Source organism: Onychostruthus taczanowskii, unplaced genomic scaffold, assembly GCF_017590055.1.
Source record: "Onychostruthus taczanowskii isolate IOZ18803 unplaced genomic scaffold, ASM1759005v1 scaffold106, whole genome shotgun sequence".
In the NCBI taxonomy this organism is placed as follows: Eukaryota; Metazoa; Chordata; class Aves; order Passeriformes; family Passeridae; genus Onychostruthus; species Onychostruthus taczanowskii.
In genome coordinates this window covers 1,579,147-1,605,572 of record NW_024497186.1, presented here as the reverse complement: position 1 = coordinate 1,605,572, position 26,426 = coordinate 1,579,147, and the positions used below count along the sequence as shown (strand labels likewise).

Below are 26,426 nucleotides of genomic sequence, written 5' to 3'. Positions count from 1 at the left end.
GGTTGCTCCAAGCCCTGTCCAGCCTGGCCTCAGATACTTCCAGGGATCCAGGGGCATCCTGGAGGCTTTGCCTCCTCTCTGGGCTGGCACAGACCATGAAAGACAAGACAGGAGCTTCCATGTCTTACCAGGCACTCCAGAAGTCGGGCAGGCCGGGAGATGATGATCAGCAGTTTCCTCACCAGCTGATCAATGAACTTCACTTCCTCACTCTCAGAACGCTCCTGAGCCTGTCAGGAATGGAGACAGAAGCCAGGTGTCTCTTGGTGGCCTCATGAGGTGGCACCAGGCAGGGAACTGCCCCGTACTCACGTCTCGGAGCATCTTCTCCAGTTTCTCCTGCAGCTCCATGAAGTAGCGGGAGGTGATGAGAGCTCCCTGGGACTTGGCCAGGCAGTCTCGGGCCAGCTCGATGATCTGGTGGTGGATGAAGCCCAGCACCCCATCAGCCAGGGGCAGGGTGCTGCTCGGGGAGAAGTTTGTGATGGTGTCCTGCAGGCGCTCCTCCATCTGGGCTGTGGCCTGCAAGGCGGAGTGGGTGGTCATGGCCAGGAACACACGTCCCCATGCCATGGGTTTGGCCAGCCAGGATCTCATCCCACCACCTCCTGCACTGGGTTTTATCAGCAAGGATCTCACCCCACCACCTCCTGCACTGGGTTTTACCAGTCAGGATCTCATCCCACCACCTCCTGCAGTTGATTTGACCATCCAGGATCTCATCCTACCTCCTGGACTGGGTTTGGCCATCCAGAATCTCATCCCACCACCTCCTGCAGCTCAAATATCCACATACACAACAAGGCCCTGCCTAGGACCCAGCTTCCAACAGACTACAAAAGCTCCACCAAACCCTCCAGAGTCCTCTGCCTGCTTGTGTGACAGGGCACTTGTGTGGTCACTAAACCACAGGTTTGTTGTGTCTCCAGCGTCCCCAACACCCCCCATGATCCACCCATGCATTCCACACTCCCACAGGGAGGAGAAGGTGCTGCCAGGATGCCATGGAGGCACCAACAAGCTCATCTGCCAAGTCCTGGCTGTTACCTTGGGGAACCTCTCCTTGTAGACATGGTTCATCATCACCACCTCATTATCAAACGTTCCGCTCGTCCGTCCGGGGCTGCAGAGGGAGGAGAACGACGGCGTTAGCAGGTTCCAGTCATTCACACCTATGCAAACAGCCACCATCCCTGCAGAGCAGTTTGGTCCCTCCTCCTAACTCCTGGCTCCAAGTGGTTAAAACCCATCCAAGTGGAGTCACCAGCCTTGGGCCAGTGCTCCCAGCAGCATCCCAGACACTGGAGGTCCCTGGCATGTGGTCTAGGGAAGCTTAACTCAGGTCTACAAACACAAGTCACTTGGAAATCCAGAACTGAGAGGTTCTGGATATTCCATCATCCCCTCAGCTTTGCAAAATGAGCTCATCTTTCCCTTCCTCTGGATCCCACAATTTCTTGCCATCGTTGCCGTATTTGCAGCTCACCAGCAAACAAGAAACCCAACCAAAAACCTCTTGGTGGACACAACCTTCACTAAGCATGGTTTTCCTCCTTCCCTCACCCAACACTGCCCCTCCCAGGGCTCTGCCTGGTGATCCCGTTATGCAAAGCAAGTCACAGGAGCAGCCAGCAACTCATTAACCACTATAAAATAATAAACATGGTGATTAAAACCAGCCCCAGCCTTTATTGTGCCAACTGCAGAACTGGCATATCCTCGGTGAAAATCTCGCCACCTACAAACCCCTGTCAGATAATTAATCTGGTTTTAATGAAATTTCAGCTGGCAACACACAAGGCTGTGGTTCCGCCTCTGGTAGCAAAGAGGGTCAGGAGATTTTTCAGAGGGAAAAGAAGATTTAACCAAAACATCCCCTGCAAAAAGCACAAGCCTCTTGTGCTGGGCAGTGTGGGTGGCTGCTCCACAGGATGTGGTGTTGGGGCAGCAAGGTGGAGCTCAGCAGGTACAGCTGAGGGTCAGCTCACACAGTGCTGTGGCCACTGGCTCAATGCCTTCTCCAAATTTTTCTCTCTCCAGCCCACAAATGCCCAGTCACCTGCACTCCTTGTGGGTTGTTGTTGTTTTGGGGTTTTTTTGGTAGAGGCAAAGGCCAGTCCCAGCAAGCAAAGGGGATATTTTCTGATCCAAGCCTAGAAATGGGATTTTTATTTTTGAACAGCAGGTAAGTCATAGAAGGATGGCCACTGCTTGGGCTTCTACTTAGTGATTCCTTCCTCACCACCAAAATCATTCAGACAACTGAGCAAGAGGCTGCAAAGCAACTACTGTGGAACAAATCCCAGTTTCTCCAGCTTCAGCTCTAGGAGGCAGGTACTGCCTGCTGCCAGGAGAGCAATGCCACATCCCAACAGCTGAGAAGATGCTGAGAACCACACCATGGAGAATCATGGAATACTTTGGGACACCTTCCACCAGGCCAGGTCACTCAGAGCCCCATCCAGCCTGACCTTGAATATTTCCAGGGATGAGGCACCTACAACCTCAAGCCAAAGTTCCTCCACTTCCCTGCACAGGGAAAACCCATATCAGGGTTTGGGATATGGGAGAAGTAAATTCCATGAGAGGTGGGGGTCTCTGAGAAACCACAGGGGGTCTCCTGTCCCACGTTCTTCAAGGTATAGAACAGGATCCTCCTCACCATGGAGGACATGAAAAAGGTCTCTACTCCCTGGGTAAAGTACAAGGTCTTTATAGAATATCAGGGTGTACTTTTAATCCTGACTGGAACATACCTAATATAAAAGAAACTAATTTCTCCTTAAAAGTCCTCGAGGAGATTCCCTCTAGAAATTAGAAATATTTTACTCCAGCCAAATTTTGGCCCAAGAGCATTTCCTACTTTTCTAAGATACAGGGATTAAACCAAAATACCCAAGGAATGAAAAAAGACACCAGGATATAGTTAAACTGTATCTAGAACAACTCTATGATACCGGCATCCTGCACAGACATGAATCTAAACATGTAATTTCATACAAAGGTTATAGCAGGACCAGGACACCCTAGGAACAGCTGGTGAGAGGGCAGAGGGTGCCCTGGATGTGCCAGCACCCAGTGTATTTGTCTTAGGTTGGAAATGGGGTATTCTGTTCCTATCTGTCAGAGCTGGGGCAGTTATCTCTGTTCATTGGGCAGTTTTTTCTTTATCTCTCCCACAGCCAATCCTCCCTCCAGGAGTTCTCTGCTGTTCATGGCCACTGAGTGTCCCTGCATGGCTGATCAAATTCCAGCATCCCACTGGGAGATGCTCCGCCCAGGGCAGGAGCCAAGCATTCCTACCTGGATACAATCTGAGCCTGGAACAGCACAGCAGCCTTTGCCCACTGCATTCCCAGAGGAGCAGCTTTCTCCTGCCCTGCATTCCCAGAGGGAGAGCAGGCCCATCTCCAGCAGCCCTGGAGCTTCAGAGGAAAACTCCAGCCTTGTGCAGGATCCCTGCTCCAGCAGAACCACAGCTGGCACTGCAGGAGGGCTGAGCCACCGTGGGATGGGACTGTGCCACCACCCTGACACACAGGGGGCCAGCTTCTTACTGTCAGTGCTTTGGGGTTTTTTTTGTTTTATTATTGCATTTGTATTTTCAGTTTTCCTAGTAAAGAACTGTTATTCCTGTTCCCATATCTTTGCCTGAGAGCCCTTTAATTTCAAAATTATAACAATTCACTGGGAGGGGGTTTACATTTTCCATTTCAGGGGAGGCTCCTGCCTTCCTCAAGAATGGGACTGTGCCACCACCCTGACACATAGGGGGTCAGCTTTTACTGTCAGTGCTTTGTTGTTTTTTGTTTTGTTTTGTTTTATTATTGCATTTGTATTTTCAGTTTTCCTAGTAAAGAACTGTTATTCCTGCTCCCATATCTTTGCCTGAGAACCCCTTAATTTCAAAATTATAACAATTCACTGGGAGGGGGTCTACATTTTCCATTTCAGGGGAGGCTCCTGCCTTCCTCAAGCAGCCACCTGTCTTTCCAAACCCAGACAGCATTGTCCTGGGAGCTGGCTCCCACCTGAGGCTCCTGGATCGGGGGCGCAGGCAGGGCGAGTGCCGGCCCTCCTCGTCCGTGACGCTCTCCGTACTGCGGAAATGCTTAGAAAGGAAATGCAGCTCGTCGGGGGTGGGCTGGTACGGCAGCTGGTGCAGGCGCTCCTGGGAGGATGAAGATGACTGGGAACAGAGAGAGGGATGAAGGAGATCAGTGATGGGGCCGTGCTTCCCCAAGGTGAGCAAGGCTGTGAGGGAAATGTCCCTTGGAGACCCTTGGGAGGATGGAAACACTGACAGGCAGCATGGGGCGGGCTTGGGAGTGTGAAATGTGGACAGGAGCAGACTGGGGAGGTCTGCACTGCTCACTGCCAGCCCAAAATCCCCCATTCTCCCACCCAGCTCAGCTCCACCGAGCTCCACTGAGCCCCCTCCCTTGTAACTCCAGCATCCCAGGCAGCTCAGTCCTGTCACACCCAGGGGTGCTGTAACCCCAGGAATGCTCCAATGCCCAGGGATGCTCTGATTCCAAGGATGCTGTAACTCCCAGGGGAGCTGTAATCCCAGGGATGCTGCAATCCCAGGGATGCTCTGATTCCCAAGGATTCTGTAACACCAGGAACACTGTAACCCTAGGACACAGTAACTCCCAGAGATGCTGTAACCCCAGGGATGCTCTGATTCCCAAGGATTCTGTAACACCAGGAACACTGTAACCCTAGGACACAGTAACTCCCAGAGATGCTGTAACCCCAGGGATGCTCTGATTCCCAAGGATTCTGTAACACCAGGAACACTGTAACCCTAGGACACAGTAACTCCCAGAGATGCTGTAACCCCAGGGATGAAGTTAACCCAGAGATGCTCTAATGGGACACTTTAACCCCCAGGAGTGCTGCAAGCCCACAGCCAAGGTTTATGACTTTCTTAAAAGCTCATTTGGGAAGCAGGATGCAGCTAAGGCACATGGTCCTTTAGAAGCCAGCACCATGGAGCTTGGGAGGCATTTCACCAAAAATCAGGGGGTTTAGGATCTTATCATCTACTGTCATGAGAAAGTAAATGTTACCGAGACCGTGGAGCTGGGGGTGTTGGTCCCATAGCCAGAGGAGGGTAACGAAGCCAGTGACCACCTTCTGCCATCAGCCCTGCCAGTGCAAACACAACAATCACACACAGGGGAAAAACCCAACATCTAAATGCAAATCAACAACATCAGAGCCAAAAGCTGGGGAACAGGACACAGGTGTGGCTTGAGGAATAAAACCTTGAAACCTCTTTTCAGAATGGACTGAGATGGGGTGAAATCAGGGGTTTGCAGGTGAGGGGAGCTGTTGCAGGGGCAGTGGCAGGCAGCAGGTCACTGCAAAGGGACAGAGCTGGGGCTCCATTGAATCCATTTCACACAGGGCAAGAAAAAAAAAAAAAAAGCCTGCAAGAGTCTGATTTTTAATTAGAGCAAAATTCAGCCTGCTGGGAGTTTTCTTGGTGAGAAACTGGGATTCCCAAAGACTCATCCTGAGACAGCAGGCGCCGGGGAGCAGAGCCTGGCCATAAACAGGAAGGGAACTGCTCATAGGCAGGCAAATGCTTCCTCTTGGGGATGTTTCCAAGGGATGGGGACACGTCCAGGTCAAGACAAGGCCCTTCACCTCCCACTGCCATTTCCCTTGTGGGGTCAAGGACAGCAGGAGCTGGCAGGGAGCCACATCCAGCTCCAGCACTCACAAACTCCTGACCCCACAGCCTGGCTGTTCCCTCTGTTACAAGTGTGCAAACCACCCGAGAGCCTCGGGCTTGTTTCCACGCCACAATCGATGAGTTAAAATCAGCCACCCGCCCCCCATGGGTGCAATTAATTAATTAGTTAAGCAGGGTGTGGGCTGGGGAGAGGATGCAGCAGGATCTGCCTCTGTGGGGAGCTGGATGAGCATCCATCCATGGACATCTTCTGAAAATCCATCAGGAGTCTGAGATGGGGCTGAACACACAGCCAGGGGTGGGGTGATGGGAACAGAGATATTTCTGCTCCCAGAGCTGCAGGGAGCCCAGTCCTGGTGCAAAATTCCCCACACAGGGATGCAAACAGAGAATCACAGAGTCCCAGATGGGCTTGCATTGCAAAGGACCTCAAAGACCCAGTCCCACTCCCTGCCATGTGCAGAGACCCCTTCCACTTGACCAGATTGCTCCAAGTCCTGTCCAGCTTGGCCTTGAACACTTAGAAAAAAAGATCCCTGATGATGTGGAGCTGACACCTCCCCAAAATGCAGCCCATGGCCATCCCTGGTACTTGCCTGTCAGTCCGAGGAGCATGGCTGGGGTGGCAGGAGGAACCAGTCACGGCAGAGGAAACACCACCAGGCCAGAAAGCAGGCAGAAGAAAAGCAAAAATAAAAGCAAAACAAGTCACTTGAGATCAACAGAACAGTTCCCTGGAGGGGGAATGATCTTTATTAGTGAATATTTACTGCTGTGGGACCGGGGCTGGGAGCTCACCTGCGAGCGAAGGGGAAGTTGATGGAGGTGCTGGCAGAGAAGTTCCGTGGGCTGTCCAAGGGACTGCTCCCAGCTGCAGGGAGAAAGGGGGAAAATTCATCCCAAAACCCACCCCAGCACGATGTCCAGAGTGCTTTGGGCTGCTCCTTCAGGGGAAAGTGTTTAAGGCATTTCCCAACTTATTTCCCCCCTGGAGAAGGCACCTGGCAGCCAGCAGCCAGGCCCACTGCTGCTACCAAGGTGCTGAAGCCCTGCAAAATATTTGGGTAATTTTGGGAGGTGCTGAACCATCCATTGGGATAATCCCTTACCTGTTGGCACGGAGAGAGGGGAGAGAGGCCGTGAGAGGGTCGGAGAGGGGGTGCCCACCACTAAACTCTTCCTGTTGCTGCTTCGGCAACTGGGGAAGAAAGAGAGGGAATTAATTTAGGGAATCCATGACAGCCAGAGCTGGATGGGCTCAGGCACATAAATGTCTGCTTGCACATGAATTCCTGTGCCAGGGAGCACGGCTGCTGTCACCCCATTGATTACAGATCTCCTGCCACAGGGAAGATCCATTCCCAGGCCCAGCGCTGCTGGAGATGGGCAGACAGGGTTATTTTTAACAAAGAACTGTCCCAGCAAGGTCCCACTTCTGGTTTTGGCTCGCTGGGGAGGGCAGAGGCAGGAGGCCCTTGGGCAACAGCCCCAGGCAGGAATAGAAAAGGGGATGTAAAAGGAGGAAGCAGTGGAAATGCCAAGCAGCCACAACCTGACCTGCTCCAGGGCATGGAAAATGCCCCCAGTTCCCATAAATCTCCCTGCCCTTGGTGGTCCCCATGTCACAGCAGAGAGGACAGTCCCAACCCCCTGAGACTGCAGTGTCTCCAGGAATTTGTGGGAATTTTGCCCCAGCTGGGCCGTGCTCTGTCTGGCAGCAGGAGGGAGCCATGTGCACCAGCACCAGGTGAAAAGCAGCACCAGCACCCTGACACCTCAAAACTCCCCAATAATCCCATCCTGGTACCACAGCCCAGCATCCCACAGAGCATCTCTGCAAGGCCACAGCCGCTGGGTCTTCACATCCCCATCTCCATTCCCACCCTCCCAGCTCGCTAGGTTTCCATCCTCACAGGAATTTTGGTTTTCCTTCCTTTCATCCCTGAGTCCAAGGCTGCCTTGCAAGAGGGCTCAGCCTCAAAAATGCCCACTGCTGCTCCCCACTCCTGTCATACCCCACTCCCACAATTCAACCCCATTAAAAACACTATGGGCTCATTTAAGTTCTCCTTCACCCTGCCAAGAGGAAACTGCAAATATCCACGGCACAGAGCAGAGGCTCAAGCACGAGGACAACCCTCCCCTTCCCCTGTTTCCGCTTCCTCAGGCTGCAGATTCCGCAAAGACACCGAGTTTCCTCACCGAGCTGGGAACAGGAACCCACACAGATGCTACTAATTAAAGGACAGCTTTTAACATCACACCACGGCCACAACACCCACAGCACTCAGGGGTGAGCTGGAAGAGAAGGGATTCTCCACGGATCCCAAAAACAGAAGGGAGTGGCAGATGTGGCATCCAGGGTGTAAAGGACAGTGACTCACAACAGGTACCTCCAGGTGGGTGTACAAGACACTGACGCACAGCCAAGGTGTAGCCAGAGCTCCAGACACATGGACAGAGCTCTGCACAGAGGGACAGAGCTCCACACACATGGACAGAGCTCTACACAGATGGATAGAGCTCCAGACACATGGTCAGAGCTCCAGACAGATGGACACAGCTCTACACAGAGGGAGAGAGCTCCAGACACATGGACAGAGCTCCAGACACATGGACAGAGCTCTACATGCATGGACAGAGCTCCAGACACATGGACAGAGCTCCAGACACATGGACAGAGCTGCACACACGTGGACAGAGCTCTACACCTGGTATCCATCACCCCTCGCCTCGTTCTGGCATCTCTCCCCTGCAGGGCTCCTCCTGCTTTGGTTTTAGTGGGATTAAAACCAGGAGCCCCAACTCTTTTGAAGGTCTCTGCCTCCAGGGAAGCTGCTTGGTGCCCCCCAAACCCCTCCTCTGCAGCCAGAATGAAGGGTCTCTGGGTGCCCCCTGGGACATACATCCTGTGACTGCTCTGAGCTCACCTGGAGCTGCAGTGACCCTGGGGGGCTCAGAGGTTCCCTCTCAGCACCTGGGCTGAGCTGAGATGTTGGGGGGAGACAGAAACCTTCCCCTCCCCGAGCATTTACCCCTTCCTGGAATCACAGAATCCCAGAATGGTTTGGATTGGGAGGGAACATTAAGATCATCTCATCCCACCCCCTGCCATGGCAGGAACACCTCCCACCGTCCCAGGCTGCTCCCAGCCCTGTCAAGCCTGGCCCTGGGCACTGCCAGGGATCCAGGGGCAGCCACAGCTGCTCTGGGCACCCTGTGCCAGGGCCTCACTGCCCTCCCAGGGAACAATTCCTGCCCAACATCCCATCCAACCCTACTCTCTTTCCTGTCTCCCGTGTTTGATTTTCTCACTTAAACACAGGCTTGAGCCCCAAGCAGAGCTGCAAACTCTCAGCCAGAACCCACAGCCTCGGCTGCTGCCGGCCCTGTGTGCTGGATGGGAAACTGAGGCAGCGTGAGCAGCCCTGCCCCAGCACCGCAGTGACACAGGAAGAGGTTTAGGAGGTTTAGGAGCCAGGAGGGCTGCAAAGAGCTACCAGCTCTGACACCGCTTCACTGCCAGCCCTGCACAGGGACTGAGTCTGTGTCCTGCAGAGGGAACAGCCCGGGGGGTCAGGGGCTCACCTCTCCTCCCTGGCTTTCATTTTGGAAGTGAAAACAAACCTTCAGTGAAGCAAGTTCCAGTAATGGTGACACAGAGCGAGGCCAGCGTTTCCTGTTTCCGCGCGCTCCACCCTCGGCTCCCACAACCATCTTGCGCCACTGTAACCCCCCTCCGCCTGACACATCATCTCCAGCTGCTTCCCATCCTTCCCGCACGGAAACCTCGGGCTAGCAACCAGCCCCAGGGCACAGACAACTGGCGAGCCCCGATGGCAGGCGCCGGGGCCGCTGCCTGCTCTGCCTCCATCACCTCATTGCACGTTTGGTACCAAAAATGGAGTGGAAAATCGCTGTCAGCATCTCCCGCGCTGCTCGGGCTGAGGCTGCCTTGGCCGTGGGGCTGCCTCTGCCATCCAGAACTTGTTTCAAGGGATATGGAAAGTGTGTGACAGCCTGTGTGACCCCAAAGCCTGGAGCAAAATCGTGTGTCAGCCATGGGGAGGCTGCCTGGGAGGACAAACTGGCACCGCAGCAGCACCCGGCCCCGGCACGGGATGTCCAGGGGCAGGAGATGGAGCAAAACCTGGCAGCTCCACTGAATCCCAGAATATCCTGAAGCTGGAAGGGATCCACAAGGATCATCGAGTCCAACTCCTGGCCCTGCACAGGACACCACGCTGGGCCTGAGAGCGTTGTCCAAGCACTCCTTGAGTGCCGTGGGTACCGCGAGCAGCTCCCGGGATGCGGCTGCACGGCACAACGCTCACCTGGCAAAGGCTCTGCCAGGATCCAGGCGAGCAGGGATGGGTGGCTCGGGGCCAGGGCTGTGGAACACCGAGGGCCAGGCAGGGAAGTGCACAAAGAGGCTGCAGTTCCTGCTGCTCTCCCGCGGGATCCACCCCTAAAACTTGCCAGGACACCGTGTGGCAGATGCCAGCGCGGTGCCGGGCACTGCAGGCAGGTGAATCCGAGGCAGAAAAGAGCAGGTTTGGGACAAAGTGGGTGCGGGGTGGAGGGAGCAGGGCGGGGTCGGACGGTGATAAGGGAGCAGGCACAATCTCAAAGGGCAGAGCAGGCGGCTCCGCTCCTGCTGCGTGACTGAGAGCACGTGTCTGTGCTCCCAGCTCCCTTCCTTGCTGGCTCCGTATCCCCCAACAGCCCTAATGTGCCTGGAGATTTAGGGAAGTGCCATGGATCACCACGTCCTGGAAAAAAAAAATTGCTTTCCAGGGGGATAAATTCACGTTTAACTTTGAAACCCGCTGAACCAACCAGCTGCATCCCAAGTTTCTTCATGACATTTGTCCTCCATGACTTGTGACAGCGCTGAACCCAGCTGCCTCCAGGGATGGGGCTGGGACAGGGCTGGAATGGGGCTGGGATGAGGACCAGGGTCTGGACAGTGAAATGCAACACGCTGCCTGGCACAGACCCCAGCACACCCTCATCCTACCCCAGCCTAAAGCACTGTGGGTGCTCCCATGAACCCACCCTGCAGCACCAAGCTACACATCAGGCACCTCCCAAGAGCAAAATCCTAAATCCTCAGAGGGAATCACAGGGTAACAAGTTGGGTATAGACTTATTTATTGTTTTGCACTGCAAAAAAAGCCTTAAGAACCTGCTCAGCACCCTGGGGTGAGTCCCTGCACCTCCCTGCTCCGCGGGTTCCCGGCAGTGGGTAGGAAATTGTACCTGTTAGGTTTGCTGGGCTGTGTTCCTGTGCTGTTTGAGGTGTGAACAGCCATCCACGGAGAAGGAGAACCCTGTCAGCATCGAACCACTGCCTCCTCTGCCTTGTGCTGGCCATCTCCACATCCCCCACGGGAAATTAGGATCCCTCAAACCTCTTAATCCCACTAAATAACATCATATGCTTTCTGTTAAATAGGCCAGTGAGGTCCTCACCGTGTATTCTAGGAATGCCAATGAAAGAAGAGCAAATCCTCTGCCCTTCATGAGAATTACAGCCTCATCATGCTCAGATGGAGACAGATGACTGCCTAGATCATCTTTCCAATTACACATCTCCCCCAGAGCCTCCCCAGCTTGGCCACCCCAGATTGGAAAACCCCATCCAATGTCTTTTCTTAATTATTAAAGGCCCTCTTTGCCCGTCCTCATGCACTGGGAGCAGGAATTCCCACAGCCCAGGTGAGGCAGGCACCTTCCAGGGCTAGGATGGGATGGATACCTTTGCTAAGCAACCGTGTTGCTCTGTGCCAGCTCACACTGACACTAAGAGACAGCAACAATGGGAATCTCTCTGCTCTGCCTCCGCACCCATTAAACACCTCAGTCACACAAAGCCTTGGCAGGGTTTGATGCCTGGGCCAGCTGCAGCACCCCAAATGTGCTGGATGGAGGTCCCAGCCCCCACCACCCACACGTGGGGGGCTCAGCGGGTGCTCTGCACCTCCTGTCCCCCTCCTTGGGGACGTGTCCCACCAGCCTGCCTGGGTCAGGCCTGGCCCTGCAGCTGGAGAGCCAGGGCAGCCCCATTGCACCCCATTTCTGCACCCCCCAGCCCTGCTGCCAAAGGGGGTGGGAGTTCCTTGCCCCCCCGGAGTCCTGGCCCCTTCCCACCCCTCCAGACACCCTGGGGACCCTCACCCTGGCTCAGGCCATGTGCCACATGGGATCCATCCCATCAGGAGTGTCCACCTTGGCACAGGGGGTCACAAGGGTATGTCCTCCCTCTAACACCCCCACCAAACCCACACACACCAAGGATGGGCACAGAGCACCCCAAAACATCCCCTAATGGCCCTGGAACCCTAAACCCCACATCCCCTGTGGCACTGGGGTCCCAACAGACCCATCCAAGCCTGCACAGCCCACCCCACCCTGCCACACTCGAGATCTGGAGGAGGTTGCCTCATTGCTCATCACCCCCCAAAAAAATGCAGCTGTGGTGCACAGCCCCTCCAAACGCCCCAGTGCTGAGACTCCCCCAAAAACCCCACACCCTGGTGCACAGCCTCCCCACCCATACTGCACAATCTGGTGCCCACCTCCCCATGCATTGCTGCCCCTCCCAAACCAAGCATCCCCCGATGCACACAGACCCCCTGAACCACACACCCCATTGTGCCTCCCAGCTGCTAAAACACCACCCCAAACCCCACACGTGCCCCCCATCAGACCATCCACTCTGGTCCATCCCCCAAAAACACACAAGCCAGGGAGCCCCCGCCATGCAAGGACCCCCCAAACCCACACACCACGCGTGCCCCCGCTGCAAAGACACATCCCCACCACCCAGTCACGCACACCTTGCCCACCCCCCATGCACGGTGGTGTGTCCTGTCCCCCCAAACCACGCACCCCGATCACCCCACTGAACCCCCCAAACCACGCACCCCAATCACCCCCATGGATCCCCCAAACCACGCACCCCGATCACCTCCTTTGAAACCCCCAAACCACACACCCCGATCACCCCCCTGAACCCCCAAACCGGCGTGTCCGGAGCCCCGGCGCCGCCGCGGTACCGGGGAGCGCTGCACCCCGACACGTGGGAGCAGGTGAGGCGGCGGGGCCGGGAGCGGGGCCGGGCTCCCGCCGCCTCCCGCCGCCGCCGCCTCCCGCTGCCGCCCGCCCCTTCCCGCCCGGCGGCGACGGGGTTACCATGGAAACGGGCAGCGCCCCGAAACGGGGTCGGGGTTGCCATGGAGATGGGGGGATCACCCCCCAAAAGGACAGGAAGTGGGGGTGGGGGGGTTACCAGGGAAAGGAGGCAGTGGCACAAAACGGGGTCGGGGTTACGGTAGGGACGGGACATCACCCCAAAATAAGGTCAGGGTTGGGCTGGAGGTCAGGGTTGGCTGGAGGCAGGGCTGGAGGCAGCACCCCAAGAGGAGTCGGGATTGCCGTAGAGGCAGGGCAGCACCCCAAAATGGCGTCAGTGTTAGACCAGAGATGAGGCAGAACCCCAAAATGGGCTTCAGGTTACCATAGAGAGAGGGCAGCACCCCAAAATGGGGTCAGGATTACCATGGAGATTCAACAACTGCTACTGATGCCTTCGAGGGGCACAAACATCATCCCCTAAGTCAGCGGGGGCAGCCCCAAAGCCCCCTGCTAGCCAAGGGATGTGTCCTCTGAGGTCACCCACAGGGTCCTGGCAGGACCCTGCAACCTCCTGCCCACGTTTCAGCCAGGGAGATCCCAACTCAGAGCCGGTGACACCCACCCTCCTGCGTGGTGGCACACCAGGGCCACCAGAACCTCCCGAGCTGTGTGGGATGGCACTGCCACACTCACCAGGCCAGTGAAATCATGGTTGGGCAGAGGTTCAGCACCTCTCCCCTCAGCTCCTGCCCAGCAGCCATGACACACCAGCACAGACTGCCTGTCCTTGTCCCCATCTTCATACCCCTCCTTGTCACCATCAGCACCCCAAAAACTCTCTCCTCAAGGCCTCAGGTGAGCACTCACAAGGCCAGGCTGGTTTTCCACATGCTGCAGACACCACGGGGCAAGCGGTGGCCAGGCAGGGCTAGCAGAGAGAGCCAGCAGGCAGTGCACAGTCACAGGCAGGGCACAGGCAGCCCCCGGGCTCCTGCCCTGCTGCCCACAAATGGCTCTGCCTGTTGCTGAGCAGCGGCTAAGCTGCCACCGGATCCCGCTCTGCCGCCGCCAGCTGCTCTCCCCGGCAGACGGACGGACAGACAGACAGAGGCAGCGGCTCAGCCCCCGCTGCCGAGCAGGTGCAGCTTTGTGCCGCGGGTGCCACGGGGCACAGGGCGGGGTGTGACGGCGGTGCCAGCACAGCTGGTGCACCTTGTCCCCGGGGCAGAGCGCAGCTGGCACAGGGCGCAGGGCCGCCTGCACCGGCGCACCGGCAGGGCACCACAGGGGGCTTCTGGCATTTTGGGGGAGGGTAGAGGGGAGAACCCACCCCCTGGAGCAGCCCCTCCTCACCTTCAACACGTGGCAGAGCAGAAAAGGTGACAAAGGAGGCGCCATCCCCAGTCCCACCCTGCTCCCATCACAGGGCCCTCGTCCATTCTCGAAGTCTCCCTTCACAACAGGGGTGCTCAGAGCCTGAGCTTGAGCTGCTGTCACAACATCCCCACTGGGGCTCCCCAAAATGGACCAGCCAGTAGCAGAACAAAGCCAGCAGCACAGCCAGGCTGGTTTTGGGGTGTGCAGGGGTTGGCACAGACCCCAGCCACATTGCTCCATGTGTCCCACCAAAGACAGTCGTACCCTTTTGGGGTGCCCCAGGACATCCCTGGTGGAGGGGACCCACCTTTCTGTCCCCACCTCCACCTTCCCCTCATTCCCTGGAGCCACGGTTCCCAGGGAGGGTTTGGGGGGGGGTCTTACCTCCAGGGCTGCAGGGTTAGTAAGGGGCTGCAGGGGCTGCAGGGGCTGCAGGGGCTCAGCAGCGTCGGGCTCTGGCTGCTCGGAGACAAGCTGCAAGGCAAGACGAGCCGGCGCGCTGTCAGCGGCTGATGGATGGCGCTGGTGGCCCCTCGGTGGCACCGTGCCCGGGGGCTGGAGGGGGCCGGGGGCCCAGAGCCGAGGGGACAGGGGCTGGGGGGGGTCAGGCGAGGAAAGTGAGGCAGAGCTGGAGGGGGAGCGCAGAGGACAGCAGGGACACTGCGGGGTCTGAGGCAGCGGCTGGGAAAGGCGGCGGGTGGTCTGGCGGTGCCGCGGGGGCTGTCACCGGCAGCGTCCGGGCTGTGACCGCAGGAGGAAGGACCAGGACCTGCGGCCCGAGGGTGGGGATGCAGCGGGATGGGAGTGGACCGGGACGGGGCACGTGTCGGGACAGGGAAGCAGCGGGACGGGGATGGCCCAGGGTCCTGCCGCCCTCCCCCGGTGCCGGTGCCGGTGCCGGTACCGGCGCGCCCCGCCCCGGCTCCGACTCACTCCAAGGTCAGCGAGGGGATCTTCAGCCTGTCCCGACGCGACTTCATGCCGCCGCCACCGCCGCCGCGCACGGCACGGCACGGCACGGCACGGCACGGCACGGCACGGCAGCCCCCGGGTCCCCGCACACCCGACCCGGCCCGCCCGGTCCAGCGGCGGCCCCGATCCGGAGCGCTCCCGGGATGTGCCGGGGCGCTGCCCTGCTGAGGCACCGCAATGCCAGCACAGCCCCGGTACAGCCCCGGTGCATCCCTAACCGTGCCGGTATGGCTGCAGCGCATCCCTAACACCGCCCCAGTGCTCCCGCCGTGCATCCCCAGCACAGCCCCAGCACAGCCACCCAGGGCAGCTCTGCAGCAGCCCCCAGCACACCCCGGTGTACCCCAGTACACCCCAGTACTGCTCAGGGCACGCCAACACACCCCAGTACACCCCAGCACTGTTTAGAACAGCCCAACAAACCCCAGTATACCCCAGTACACTCCAGTGTACCCCAGTACACCCCAGTACTCCTCAGAACACCCCAGTACACCCCAGTACATCCCAGTACACCCCAGTACTGCTCAGAACACCCCAGCACATCCCAGTACACTCCAGTACACCCCAGTACTGCTCAGAACACCCCAGTACACCCCAGTACATCCCAGTACACTCCAGTACACCCCGGTACTGCTTAGAACACCCCAACACACCTACAGCAGAGCACAAACACCCCAGTACACCCCAGTTAACCCCAGTACACCCCAGTTAACCCCAGCACATCCCAGTACTCCCCAGCAGATGAGCAGTCAGGTCCCTCCAGTGCCAGAGAACACGATGATGCCACCCCAGATTTGGGGACAACAAGCCCTGGTGCCATTCAACAGCCATCCCTGCTGCCACCCGCGGTGGCAGCGCTGTGTCCCAGGTGTGACCCTCCCGGTGACACCCACCCCGCCCTGGGTGGCCCAGCTCGGGACTTACGCTCTTCCTCGGCGCGGCAGGCTCAGCTCCTTCTGCAACAAGACAAGCACGAGGTGGGGTCAGAGTGTGGCCCTGGGAGCCGGGGGTGCCACCTGCCACTCCTGCCAGCCACACCCACACACCTGGCAGCACCTCCACCGCCACACACTGTCACCATGGGATCGATCCCCACTCGCAGTGCCCACGGTGAGGGTGACAAATCACCCAGCACAAGAGGACATCTTTCAGTGTCCCCAGGGCTGCTGGTGCCATGGCCAGGCCCAGGAGCAGTGGCACGAGGGCGGTGCAGTGGGAGCAACACCCATGTGCCCAGCTGGAGCATGGCCCTAGGATGGTGGCTTGACCCTGTCCCCCACCCTGTCCCCCCCGGCCCGGGAATGGGAAGCAGCCAGCAGCCCCTAGGTTATTTATTTTTCCAGCCTCTGGGAATATTTCTTGTGAGAACTGTTTGCTCACAGGTGGTGCAAAGGGCCAAAGGGCAGCTGGGGACAGGAACCCACGCCAGTGCCATCCTCCTGGTGTGGTGGGCACCATCCGGCTCCAGCACTGCTCTGGTCCCCACCTGTGTGCCACCTGTCACTCCACACAGTGACACAGATTCCGCCAGCACGCTGTGAGTGGCACAGAGCGGACAGGCTGATGGGTGCCCTGGCACACTGTGGGATGCAGGGACATGAGGCAGCTGCAGGTGCTGGTTAATGCCCCATCATTGCTCTGACCCTGTGCCCACCAGTCCTGTACCCCTGAGCAGCCAGGACCCATTTTTGGCACAGGCACGGAGCTCCCTGTGGGCTGGAGCTGCTGCCGCCAATGTGGGGGCCCCCAGCAGCATCCATCCACCCCCCAAACCTCGGGGTAGCCATGCCCCATCCTGCTGCCCACGCCACGCAGCCCCTGTGGAAATCCCGGGATTGGGGCGCGCTGCAACGCAGTGATGCAGCAGCATTGCCATGGCAACGGGTGACATCATGCCTGGGTGCACAGGGACTCGGCAGCCCCGGGGCCCACGGGTGCACGTCTACCCCGGGGTGGCATGGGACACGTCTGTGGGTGCAGGGACAGGGGACAGGGTGTGGGTGTCCCTGTGCATCCAGCACAGCTGACCCCAGGCCCGGGCAGGGTGAGGGGACACCAGGTTCTTACATGGAGCGGGAGCCCCCAGCACCCTCAGCCAGCCCTGCTGTCACCCAGCCTGATCCCAGCCACACCTGGAGCTGTGCCACTGGCCACCAGCCCCTGTGCAGGGCAGGAGGCAGAGGGGGGGTCACGCTGGGGGTTTTACTGCTCAGCTGCGTGCAGGTGGAACAGTGGGACAGAGGACTGTCCCCCGTGCTCACCCACATCCATCTATGGGTGCCAGTGCTCAGAGAATCCAATACCCTTCACTGCCAGGGGCTCTCTGGCCACTCTGTGTCCCCAGGGACACCCAGAGCATCCCCAGTGGCCCTGAGGACCCCTGTGGGGGTAGAGTCACAGAGCTGGCACCCACAGGGTGCCCGACACACCAGCACTGTCCAGCACTGTGCCTGTCCCTTCAGCAAGTCCCAGTGGGAGCCAGGATTAACCATGAGCTGATCCCTGTGAGGACAGCATTAGGGACTGCACTGGGGACAGCACCGAGGATGGCATCAGTGATGGCAGTAGGGATGGCATCAGGGACAGCACCGGGGACAGCACTGGGGCAGCATTGGGGCAGCATTGCTGCTCAGCCCTTTGAGATTAAGCCCCTGGTGGGAGCCCCTTCCCACCCCTCCTGCCACGGGCATGTGGGCACTCAGCCGGGTGCCACGGCTCTGCCCCTCCCGGGACTGCCAGGAACGCCACGCAGAGCCCCGGGCCCCGAAGCCCAGGGCCATGGCTCTGTCCATCGCGTCCGCGGGGAGGCAGCTCCCGCACAGGGCTCTCTCCCGGGCTGAGCGTGCAGCGGAGCGCAGCTGCCCGCGGAGCTGCCAGCTCGGATGAAGGCAGCGCCGTGCCATCCTCCAACCGCGCCGACAGCTCCGCCCGGGCCCCCGGATACTGCAGATGGGGATGGAGGCGTCAGGTCACCCGGAAAATCCGGCCCAGCACTCAGCTCTGCCAGCCGGGGGGTTCCCGGTCATCACCCCTCCAGCGCGGCAGTGAGCGCCGGGGCTCCTGAGGGAGCGGCTGCAGGATGGGCAGCAGGATGGGCGTCCCTCTGCCTAAGGGAGCAGCAACGCCAGGCAAAAGGGGGGCTCAGAGAGGGGCTGGCACAGCGGTTCGGCACGAACCGGCATCGGGAGCTGGGCTGGAGGGACCACGGTGCTCCCACGGGAGCTCCCACACAGCTGGGTACCAACCCGACATCCCATGGCATAGCTGAGGCTCAGACCCTGCCAGGCTCCCGGGGGCGTACCCGGCTCCTGTCCCTCCTGTCCCACACTGCTCACACACAGCACCCACCCCTGGCCCCGCAGCACCCACCTGTCACCCACAGCCCCCATCTCTCACCCCCCCCCCCACGCAGAGCCCCCCACTTCTGCTCCTCTCACACTCCCGCAGAGCACCCAACTCCCACTGGCAGCACCCACCTCTTGCACACGCAGAGCACCCCCCTCTCACCCGCAGCACCCACCTCTTGCACACGCAGCACCCGCTCCACACGCACCCAGAGCACCCATTGCTCACCCCCAGCACCCCCCCTCTGCGCACCCACCCCCGGAGCACCCACCCCCCAACTTACAGCACCCACCCCTCGCAGAGCCGCATCCGGAACACCCACCTCTCACGCCCAACACCCACCTCCCACCCGGAGCACCCACCTCTCACCCACAGCACCCACCTGGCACCCACAGCGCCCGCCCCCCGCGCCCCCGCAGCGCCCACCCCTTGCAGACCGGCACCCCCCGCCCGGGCTCACCGGGAGCGGGCTCCCCGCGCTCCCTCCCGCCCCCGCCCCGCCGGCCTGCGGTACCGGTGCCGGTGCCCGGTGCTCACCTGGAGGCCCCGGCGCCGCAGGATGCTGGACTCGTCCATCCCGCCGCGCCGCTGCCGCCTCCTCCCGCTGCGCCCGCTCCGCCCGGTGCGCCCGGTCCGCCCCGCCGGTGCGCCCGGGGCGCCGCCCAGCGGCCCCGCCGCGTCACCGGACGCGCATCAGCACCGAGCCCGCGGCTGGCACGGCATGGGGCTGGCACGGCACGGCTCGGGGCTGGCACGGCATGGGGCTGGCACGGCACGGCTTGGGGCTGGCACGGCACAGCATGGGACTGACATGGCATGGGGCTGGCACGTCTCGACTCGAGGCTGGCACGGCTCGGGACTGACATGGCATGGGGCTGACATGGCATGGGGCTGGCATGGCACAGTATGGGACTGGCACAGCATGGGCTGGCACGGCATGGCATGGGGCTGGCAGCAGCACAGAACTGGCATGGCATGTCATGGCAGTGGCACAACATGGGGTTGGCACAGCACAGCATGGGTCTAACATGGTATGGGACTGGCACAGCATGGGGCAGGCACGGCATGGGGCTGGCATGGCCTGGGAATTACAGAGCATGCCATGAGCCCCACATGGGCCAGGGCTGGAATGACACAGCACAACATCAGACAGGAAGGCATGAGGCTGGCACGGCACAGGGCTGGCATGGCATGGCAGGATGTGGGCCTGACAGAGCATGGTACATTCTGGGTTTGGCACAGTCTGCCTGGCTCAGTACAGCCCAGTGTGGCACAGTCTGGTGTGGCACGGCACAGTATAGCACATCATGGGGTTGGCAAAGGCTGGCACAGTCTGCCTGGCTCTGCACGTCCTGGCACTGCAGAGTCTGCCACGTCATGGCACAGCATGGCACAGCACAGCATGGGACAGCCCAGGCCTGGCACAGCCTTTTTTGCTTGACACAGCCCAGCACAACAGCTCTGGCACACAGATGGCAGGGCCTGGGGCTGGCACAGACTGCCTGGCATGGTACAGCCCAGCATGGCAGGGCCTGGGGCTGGCACAGCAGGGATGGGGTTGGGAGCCTGGTGTGGTCCAGCCCAGATCTGTCCCAGTTGCCACAGATTAGCACAGAGCCTGTGGCCCAGTACAGCCCAGCATGGCATGGTCCAGTATGGCATAGCCTGGCATGACACAGCCTGGCCTGGCCTGGTTCAGCACGGCACAGCCCAGACCAGCCCAGTCCTACCCAGTCCTGCTGTCAGTTGTGGCACAGCAAAGCCCAGCACGGTCCGGTTTGGCACGGCACAGCCTGGTGTGTACCCCCACCCCGGGCAGGACAGGGGGGCACACAGGGAGGCCACAGGAGGTGCCAGGGGACCCTCTGTGCCCCCAGCCCGGCCGTGCCCACGCTGTCCCAGCAGCGCAGGGACACTCCCGCCACCGCCGCCCTCCGGCGCCGAGCAAGGGCCGCACAAGGGGCCGCTTTCTGCGGGAACAAGGGCACTCTGTGCGCGGCCCGCGGTGCCACCCGGCTCCACCGTCCCGGGTCACCCGCCCCGTCACACGGCTCTGGTGCCCCGGTGCCACCGCGCTGTCCTGCCTCACTGGGGCTTTGTTCTCGCGGCGCACGGAATGAGTGGCTCTGGGGACAAGTACAACAGCACCCCCCCCCAAAAAAAAAAAAAAAAACCAGAGAACGCCAACCTGGAGATTCACCCCGTTACGGGCAGAGCAGCAGAAACACGCTGTGTGCAAAGAAAAAAAAAAAAAAAATAGAAAAAAACCAGTCAAAAACCCCAAGACTCATCTTTCGCTTACCTTGCACTTCTGGCCGCGCCGAGGCACGTGGCGGGGCCGGGACATGCGGGGCAGCCGTGCCGGCAGAAAGAGGGGGATATTTTGGTTGCTTTCTCTTTTGTTTTTTGTAAAAGTGGGGCATGCACTCACGTCTGGGGCTCTGCCCCGCCTGGGAACGGCACGCTCTCGGCAGAAGAGGAAACCCCAAGCGCGGGAAGCTGCGCCGAGCACCGGGGCTGCCGCCACGCCCGAGAGGGGCACTGAGGGGTGCGGGGACGTTGGGCAGCCGGGAAGGGCAGCGGAGCCCCGGATCCGCTGTGGGACACCCGGGGGGGCCATGCTGGGGTGGCTGCTGGCGGCGCTGGCGGCGCTGGCGCAGGGCGGTAAGTGCTCCTGCGGTGCTGGGAGATGACAGATAACTTCAGAAGACTTTCAATGAATGATTCGGGGGCGATAAGACCTGGGGAGCTCCCGGAGAGAGATGGAGATACTCACCCAAAACCACAGGGACGGAGTGAAGATGGTGAAGGGGCGAATGGTACCGGCATCACCGGGGAGGGGGAACACGGGGGGCTTGGGGTGAGAATCGCTGGTGCCGCTGCTCTAATTCCCCATTTGAGCAACATGGCAAGCAGGCAACAGCCACACCACTGCTTTCCCCATGCACGGGATGGAGCTGGGATGCAGGAGCCTCCAGCCACTGCCCTGTCCCGCAGGCACCCTGGCAGCCCACGACTTCTCCTGTTGGAAGAAATGCGACACCCACAAGCCTTTCTACTGCTCCTGGCGGCCCCTCGGCCCCGCCGGCAACACCTCCTACATCCTGAACCTCTGGTGAGTTGGGCAGCCGGCGGGGAGGGGGAGCCCATGGGATGAGTCCCGGGTGCCACCCTGTGCCCGCTCCCTCCCCAGCTTTGAGAAGCGCAGCTTGTGCCATCGGTTTGAGGTGGGCACGGTGACCAGCTACAGCCTCTTGCACACCCAAGTGTACACCTTAGTTAACACCACGGCCTGGGTGGAGGCACGCTGGGGGGACCAGATCCACAGGACCCCCAACCACACCCTTCACCTCAACGAGGCTGGTGAGTGCCCCGGGGACCGGGCTGGCAGCCAGCACGGGCACTGAAAACTGCCAGACCACCCAAAACTGCCTCATCTTTCCAGTCAAACTGGTTCCACCTCCTACTGGGATGTCCTTCTCCAAGACTGGTGGCCAGCTGAGGCTGCGGGTGCCACGGCCACAGTGCTGGAGCCTGAAGCAGCCACCACAGCACGAGGCTCGCTTCTGGAGGGTGGGAGGCAGCAGCTGGACACAGGTAAAAATGCTGTTTGCTGGAGCTGGCAGAGGCTGACAGCACAGTCAGGAGCATCACGGCAGCCCAGGGAGTGTGGGGGTCAGTGATGTCACTGTCCCCCCCAAACCCAGCTGTGTCCCATCTGTTTCCCTGGGTTATCAGCTCTGCCTCGTCCTCTGGCCATGGGATCCTGCTGCTGCCCATAACAGGATTCTCATGGATTACACAGAAAAAACCCAGATTATAGTAATGACGACAATGGATCAAATCCAGATGCTTGTCCCCAGTGAAGCTGTCACAGCTGGGGACCCCCATCCCTCTCAGCTGCTGCCAGGAGTGTCCCAGGATTGAGGGGGCCTCTGGCCACCATGTGCCCTGCACTGTTTGGTTCTCCCAGCCCCTGGGGTATTTGGGGATCACAGGGCAGCACTGATGTCCCAGTGAAATACTGGTTTTACTGGGAGTTTGTCTCCATGCCCGGTTCTCTCTGCAGGTGACATGTGAGACCATGATGGTGACAGCTAAAGAAAACTCAGGTTGGTTTATCCTGTGGGGTTGTTGGGGACAAGCATCTCCTGGGGGTGCTCCCCAGCCAGCAGCCTGTGATGGCCAAAAGTTGGGGAAAGGAGGGATCACCCCCAGGTGACCCTGCCACCCCTCTCTAGTGACCTGTGCCCTGGGGGTCAATAGCACCTTCGTGGTCCAGCTCCGGCACAAGCCTCCCCATTGGAGCAGCTACTGGAGTGACTGGAGCAGCAACATCTCTGTTCCCGAGGGTGAGGAAGAGGAGAGACAGGAGCCTGGTGAGATCCCAACAGCTCAAAAACGTTGATGGCTCAGTCAGGCCTGTTCCTCCTGCAGAAATCCTGAGGAGGCCGGTGCTGAGCCATCAGCTGGGCAAACTGGGGAGAGACGGGCAGCGGGTGCTGAGGCTGAGCTGGCAGGTACAGCGACATCTCTGGGGCTTTCCTGGGTGTCCCCCACCATTTCATCCCCTGAGTCACCCCCTTTTCCTCTCCAGCCAGTCCTCAAGGAGCAGAGGAATGTCACCTACAAGCTGCACGTCAACATGCTGGCGTGTGGCTGTGCAGGGTCACATGAGGAGGACACGGTGGTGCTGCCCGGGGAGGTGACAGAGCACAACCTCACCCTCTCCGGGGCGGAATACGAAATCCTGCTGACCGCCGGCAATGCCGCGGGGCCGGGGCCGGCGCGGCAGCTCCGTGTGCCGGCAGAGCAGCGCGCAGGTACCGCCCCTCCAGAAACGCTGAGCTCCCCCGGCAGCCCTCAGGGCGTTATTTTTTCCAGCTACCCCGAATATCCCCCGTTTCATCCCAGATCTCAGCTTCAAGGAGATCAGCGTGGCCGGCAGCAGCGTGACTGCGCAGTGGGAAGCGCCGGTGGCCGGCGAAGCCTTCTGCTTCGAGCAGCAGACACTGCCAGGGCCTCCCAAACAGGGAGTCTGCATCGGGCAGGAATTCCCTGCCAACAGCACCCACGTGCAGACAGGCAAGGGAGAGCCCCAAGCCCCCGCTGTCCCCCCAGCCGGGGTCAGTGGGTCTAACCAGCTGCCCCGGTTCCTCCCCAGGAGCGCTGGGAGCGCCGGGCTGTCACCGCCTCGCCGTGCACGGCTGGGACACGGAGCGTGGCTGGGCCACCTTCGCCCTGTGGCACCACTACTCCAGCAACGGTGCGTGTGTGAGCACCGAGCATCCGAGCACCGAGCATCCGCACCTGCTGCGCTCCAGGAGGCAGCATCCGAGCCTGCTGCGCTCCAGGAGGGGCGCTCCTGAAATAATCCCCCGGTTTTTTGCACGCAGATTCCCTGGACGTGCCCTTCAACATCAGCACCGGGGGTGCCGCGGTTGTGCTCCAGTGGGAGCCGTCCCCACGGGCCGCCTGCCCCGGCGCGCTGGCCAAGTACCTCGTCTGCCACGTGGCCGAGGGGGACAACGTGACCTGTGAGTGGGACCCCCTATCCCCGTGGGGCAGGAGGAGGGTGCCAGACTGCCCCACATTCGGTTTTGTTTGCCCAGACAGTGAAGTGGATGCCACGGCATCAAACTACACCCTCCAAAACCTCCAGCCTGGCACAGGCTACAGGGTGGGTGTTTGGGAGGTGACAGAGGACAGCGAGAGGACCTGCAGTGCTTGGTGGCCCTTCCAGACCAAGGCACTGGGTAATGGCTGAGACCACAGGATGCTCTCCCCCTCGTGTGCTGACCCTCACCCCAAAACCTCTCTTGTGTCCCTCTTGGGGCAGGAATGCCACCACTCAGCCATGCCTACCCTCAGGTCCCCAGGGAGCACCGTGGAGAGGCAACCTGAACTACCTGGGCATCTGGCTTGGTGTCCCTGCTGCAGCTGCCATCTACCACCTGAGCAAAAGGAGGTGACAGAGTGCCCTCGTCCCCAAAGCCGCTCAGGCCACCCCATCGTTGCTCACCCCCTCACCAACCTCTCCCTCCCCAGGGCTCGCCGCCTCCTCTTCCCACCCCTTCCCAAGCCCGTGGGCACCAAAGCCATCCAGTTCTCGGCCGGCGACATGAGCCAGGTGAGGTGGAAGGTGCAGGAGGGGGCAGATCCCACAGCCCCAAATGCCCACGCACAGCCCTGGCACGGGATGTTCCACCCCAAACCCACCCAACCCTTAGGGCCAGCCCCGGACAGGCCTCCTGGAGCCCTCGGAGAGGTTCAGCCCAGCCGAGCTGCTGCTGCCGGAGCCGAATCCCAGCGAGGAGACGACTGACACGGGCACCCAGAGTGCGGTGCCACACCCCGACGTGTCGCAGCCCAGCCCGGCGCTGGAAAAGCCGGCGGCAGCGGTGATGTCCCTGCCGGGCTGTGGGGAGGAGCTGCCCTTCGCCTACCGCAGGCAGGAGATGCTGAGCCCGGTGGGATCTCCACCCTCTGGCAGCACCAGCTGCACCGGGCACCCACCCAGAGAGGAGGAGGAGGAGGAGGAAGAGGAGGGGAGGCAGGGGCTGCACCAGCCGCTGATCCCCATTGCCCTGCTCATCTCCGACAAACCCATCATCATCAGGGATGAGGAAGGATGGGATCCCCCGCCATCGGCAGGCTGGAGCGGCGGGGATGGGCACGGGGCGTCCCCTGGAACGCGGAGTGTCTGTGTGGGACGCTGAGCGCCCAGTCCGAGGGTGGCACCGGCACTTTCAGGGGGGTTTCTGGTTTCCAGGGCGATGCCTCTGGATGCAGCATTGCACCGGGACAGGTTTTGGCCATGTCATTTCCAGCCTCAACCTTTCACCGGCGATAAAACCCGAGCAAAGGCGGCTGCAGAGTCTGGCCAGGACCGAAGGTATTTTCCATGCCTGGACTGGGAGGACAGGCAGAACTTCATCCCAGCCAGCTGCTACCTCTGAACCAGTGTCCTGGTGGGGTCACAAAAAGCCCCAGCACTAAACACCAGCTACCTAAAAAGACAAAAAAAAATTAAACACAAACATTAAAAAATTAAAATAACTGCACAAAGCAGCAGGGCTGAGATGTTTTTTTCCTCGCCTGACCCGAGCAGATTACAGCAAGGATTTAGAGCCGAGGTTCAATCCACGGGGATGGGGAGGACACAGCCAGGCAGCCGGGATGGGGGTGATCCATGGGGGCCCCCCAGCCCCTTCCCGTGGGGCCACGCCGCCGCCTCGGGCCTTATCTGGGACAGAACAGGAGATGAAAAGCGATCTGTGGTTTTCTCTGCCTGACGCTGCGGTGTTTACTTGCTGAGAGGGCAAAAAAAAAAAATCTTAAAAACCTAAAAGCTACGTGGGTTTAGTAACACGGGGAAATCCAGGTGCACAGCCGCGGTGTCGGAGCCATTGACACTCGGCCTCCTCGCTGCTGCTCTTGGCTCCACTCGTGTTTTGCAAAGCATTTCACTCCAACTGCACTCACAGCAGCGGCACCCGCGGGCGGAAACTGCGGCGATGCCAGCGGAGACAGAGCCCGGGGCGGCTCCTGCAGCCGGACCTCGGCAGGGTCAGCTGGGCTCGGCCTCGGGGCCGCTCCCAGCGCCCCAGGGGTGAGGCAGCGGCGGTGCTGCCGCTCCCATGGCCGGGGGTCTCATCCAGATGGGACCCCCATCACCGTGCTACCAGTGCCGTGCCACCAGTGCACTGCCACCAGCGCTGTGCCACCAGCACTGGGCCACCAGGGCAGTGCCAAAGGTGCAGTGCCACCAGCACTGGGCCACCAGAGCAGTGCCAAAGGTGCAGTGCCACCAGCACTGGGCCACCAGAGCAGTGCCACCGGTGCCGTGCCACCAGTGCATTGGCACCAGAGCAGTGCCACTTGT

General features: G+C 60.1%; 2 protein-coding genes across 7 annotated transcripts in view; one reads left to right on the top strand and one right to left on the bottom strand.

Moving 5' to 3' along the window:
• The window catches only part of MAST3 (microtubule associated serine/threonine kinase 3), a 29,906-nt gene extending 9,003 nt beyond the window's left edge, over nucleotides 1-20,903 (bottom strand). For 3 of the 6 annotated variants that reach the window (XM_041415814.1, XM_041415849.1, XM_041415822.1), the window contains exons 1-10: nucleotides 20,844-20,903; nucleotides 16,121-16,152; nucleotides 6,817-6,905; nucleotides 6,506-6,578; nucleotides 6,304-6,324; nucleotides 5,076-5,154; nucleotides 4,032-4,189; nucleotides 1,048-1,123; nucleotides 313-522; nucleotides 129-230 (exon numbers count right to left, since the gene is read on the bottom strand). In XM_041415814.1, the coding sequence (XP_041271748.1) occupies nucleotides 129-230; nucleotides 313-522; nucleotides 1,048-1,123; nucleotides 4,032-4,189; nucleotides 5,076-5,154; nucleotides 6,304-6,324; nucleotides 6,506-6,578; nucleotides 6,817-6,905; nucleotides 16,121-16,152; nucleotides 20,844-20,888 (885 nt within the window). In that variant the 5' untranslated portion in view covers nucleotides 20,889-20,903. Of the gene's footprint in view, nucleotides 1-128; nucleotides 231-312; nucleotides 523-1,047; nucleotides 1,124-4,031; nucleotides 4,190-5,075; nucleotides 5,155-6,303; nucleotides 6,325-6,505; nucleotides 6,579-6,816; nucleotides 6,906-15,157; nucleotides 15,219-16,120; nucleotides 16,153-19,078; nucleotides 19,168-20,843 lie in introns of those variants that run through there. The other 3 variants (XM_041415840.1, XM_041415858.1, XM_041415832.1) reach the window with 2 other exon arrangements.
• A 1,094-nt stretch (nucleotides 20,904-21,997) lies between these two features.
• On the top strand, nucleotides 21,998-25,260 carry IL12RB1 (interleukin 12 receptor subunit beta 1). Its single transcript, XM_041415021.1, is given in 12 exon segments — nucleotides 21,998-22,114; nucleotides 22,611-22,653; nucleotides 22,783-22,893; nucleotides 22,979-23,061; nucleotides 23,139-23,450; nucleotides 23,452-23,626; nucleotides 23,706-23,813; nucleotides 23,938-24,078; nucleotides 24,154-24,297; nucleotides 24,413-24,509; nucleotides 24,590-24,671; nucleotides 24,772-25,260. Coding segments are annotated over 12 exon segments (1,887 nt in total). The 5' UTR covers nucleotides 21,998-22,012.
• The last annotated feature ends 1,166 nt before the right edge of the window (nucleotides 25,261-26,426 follow it).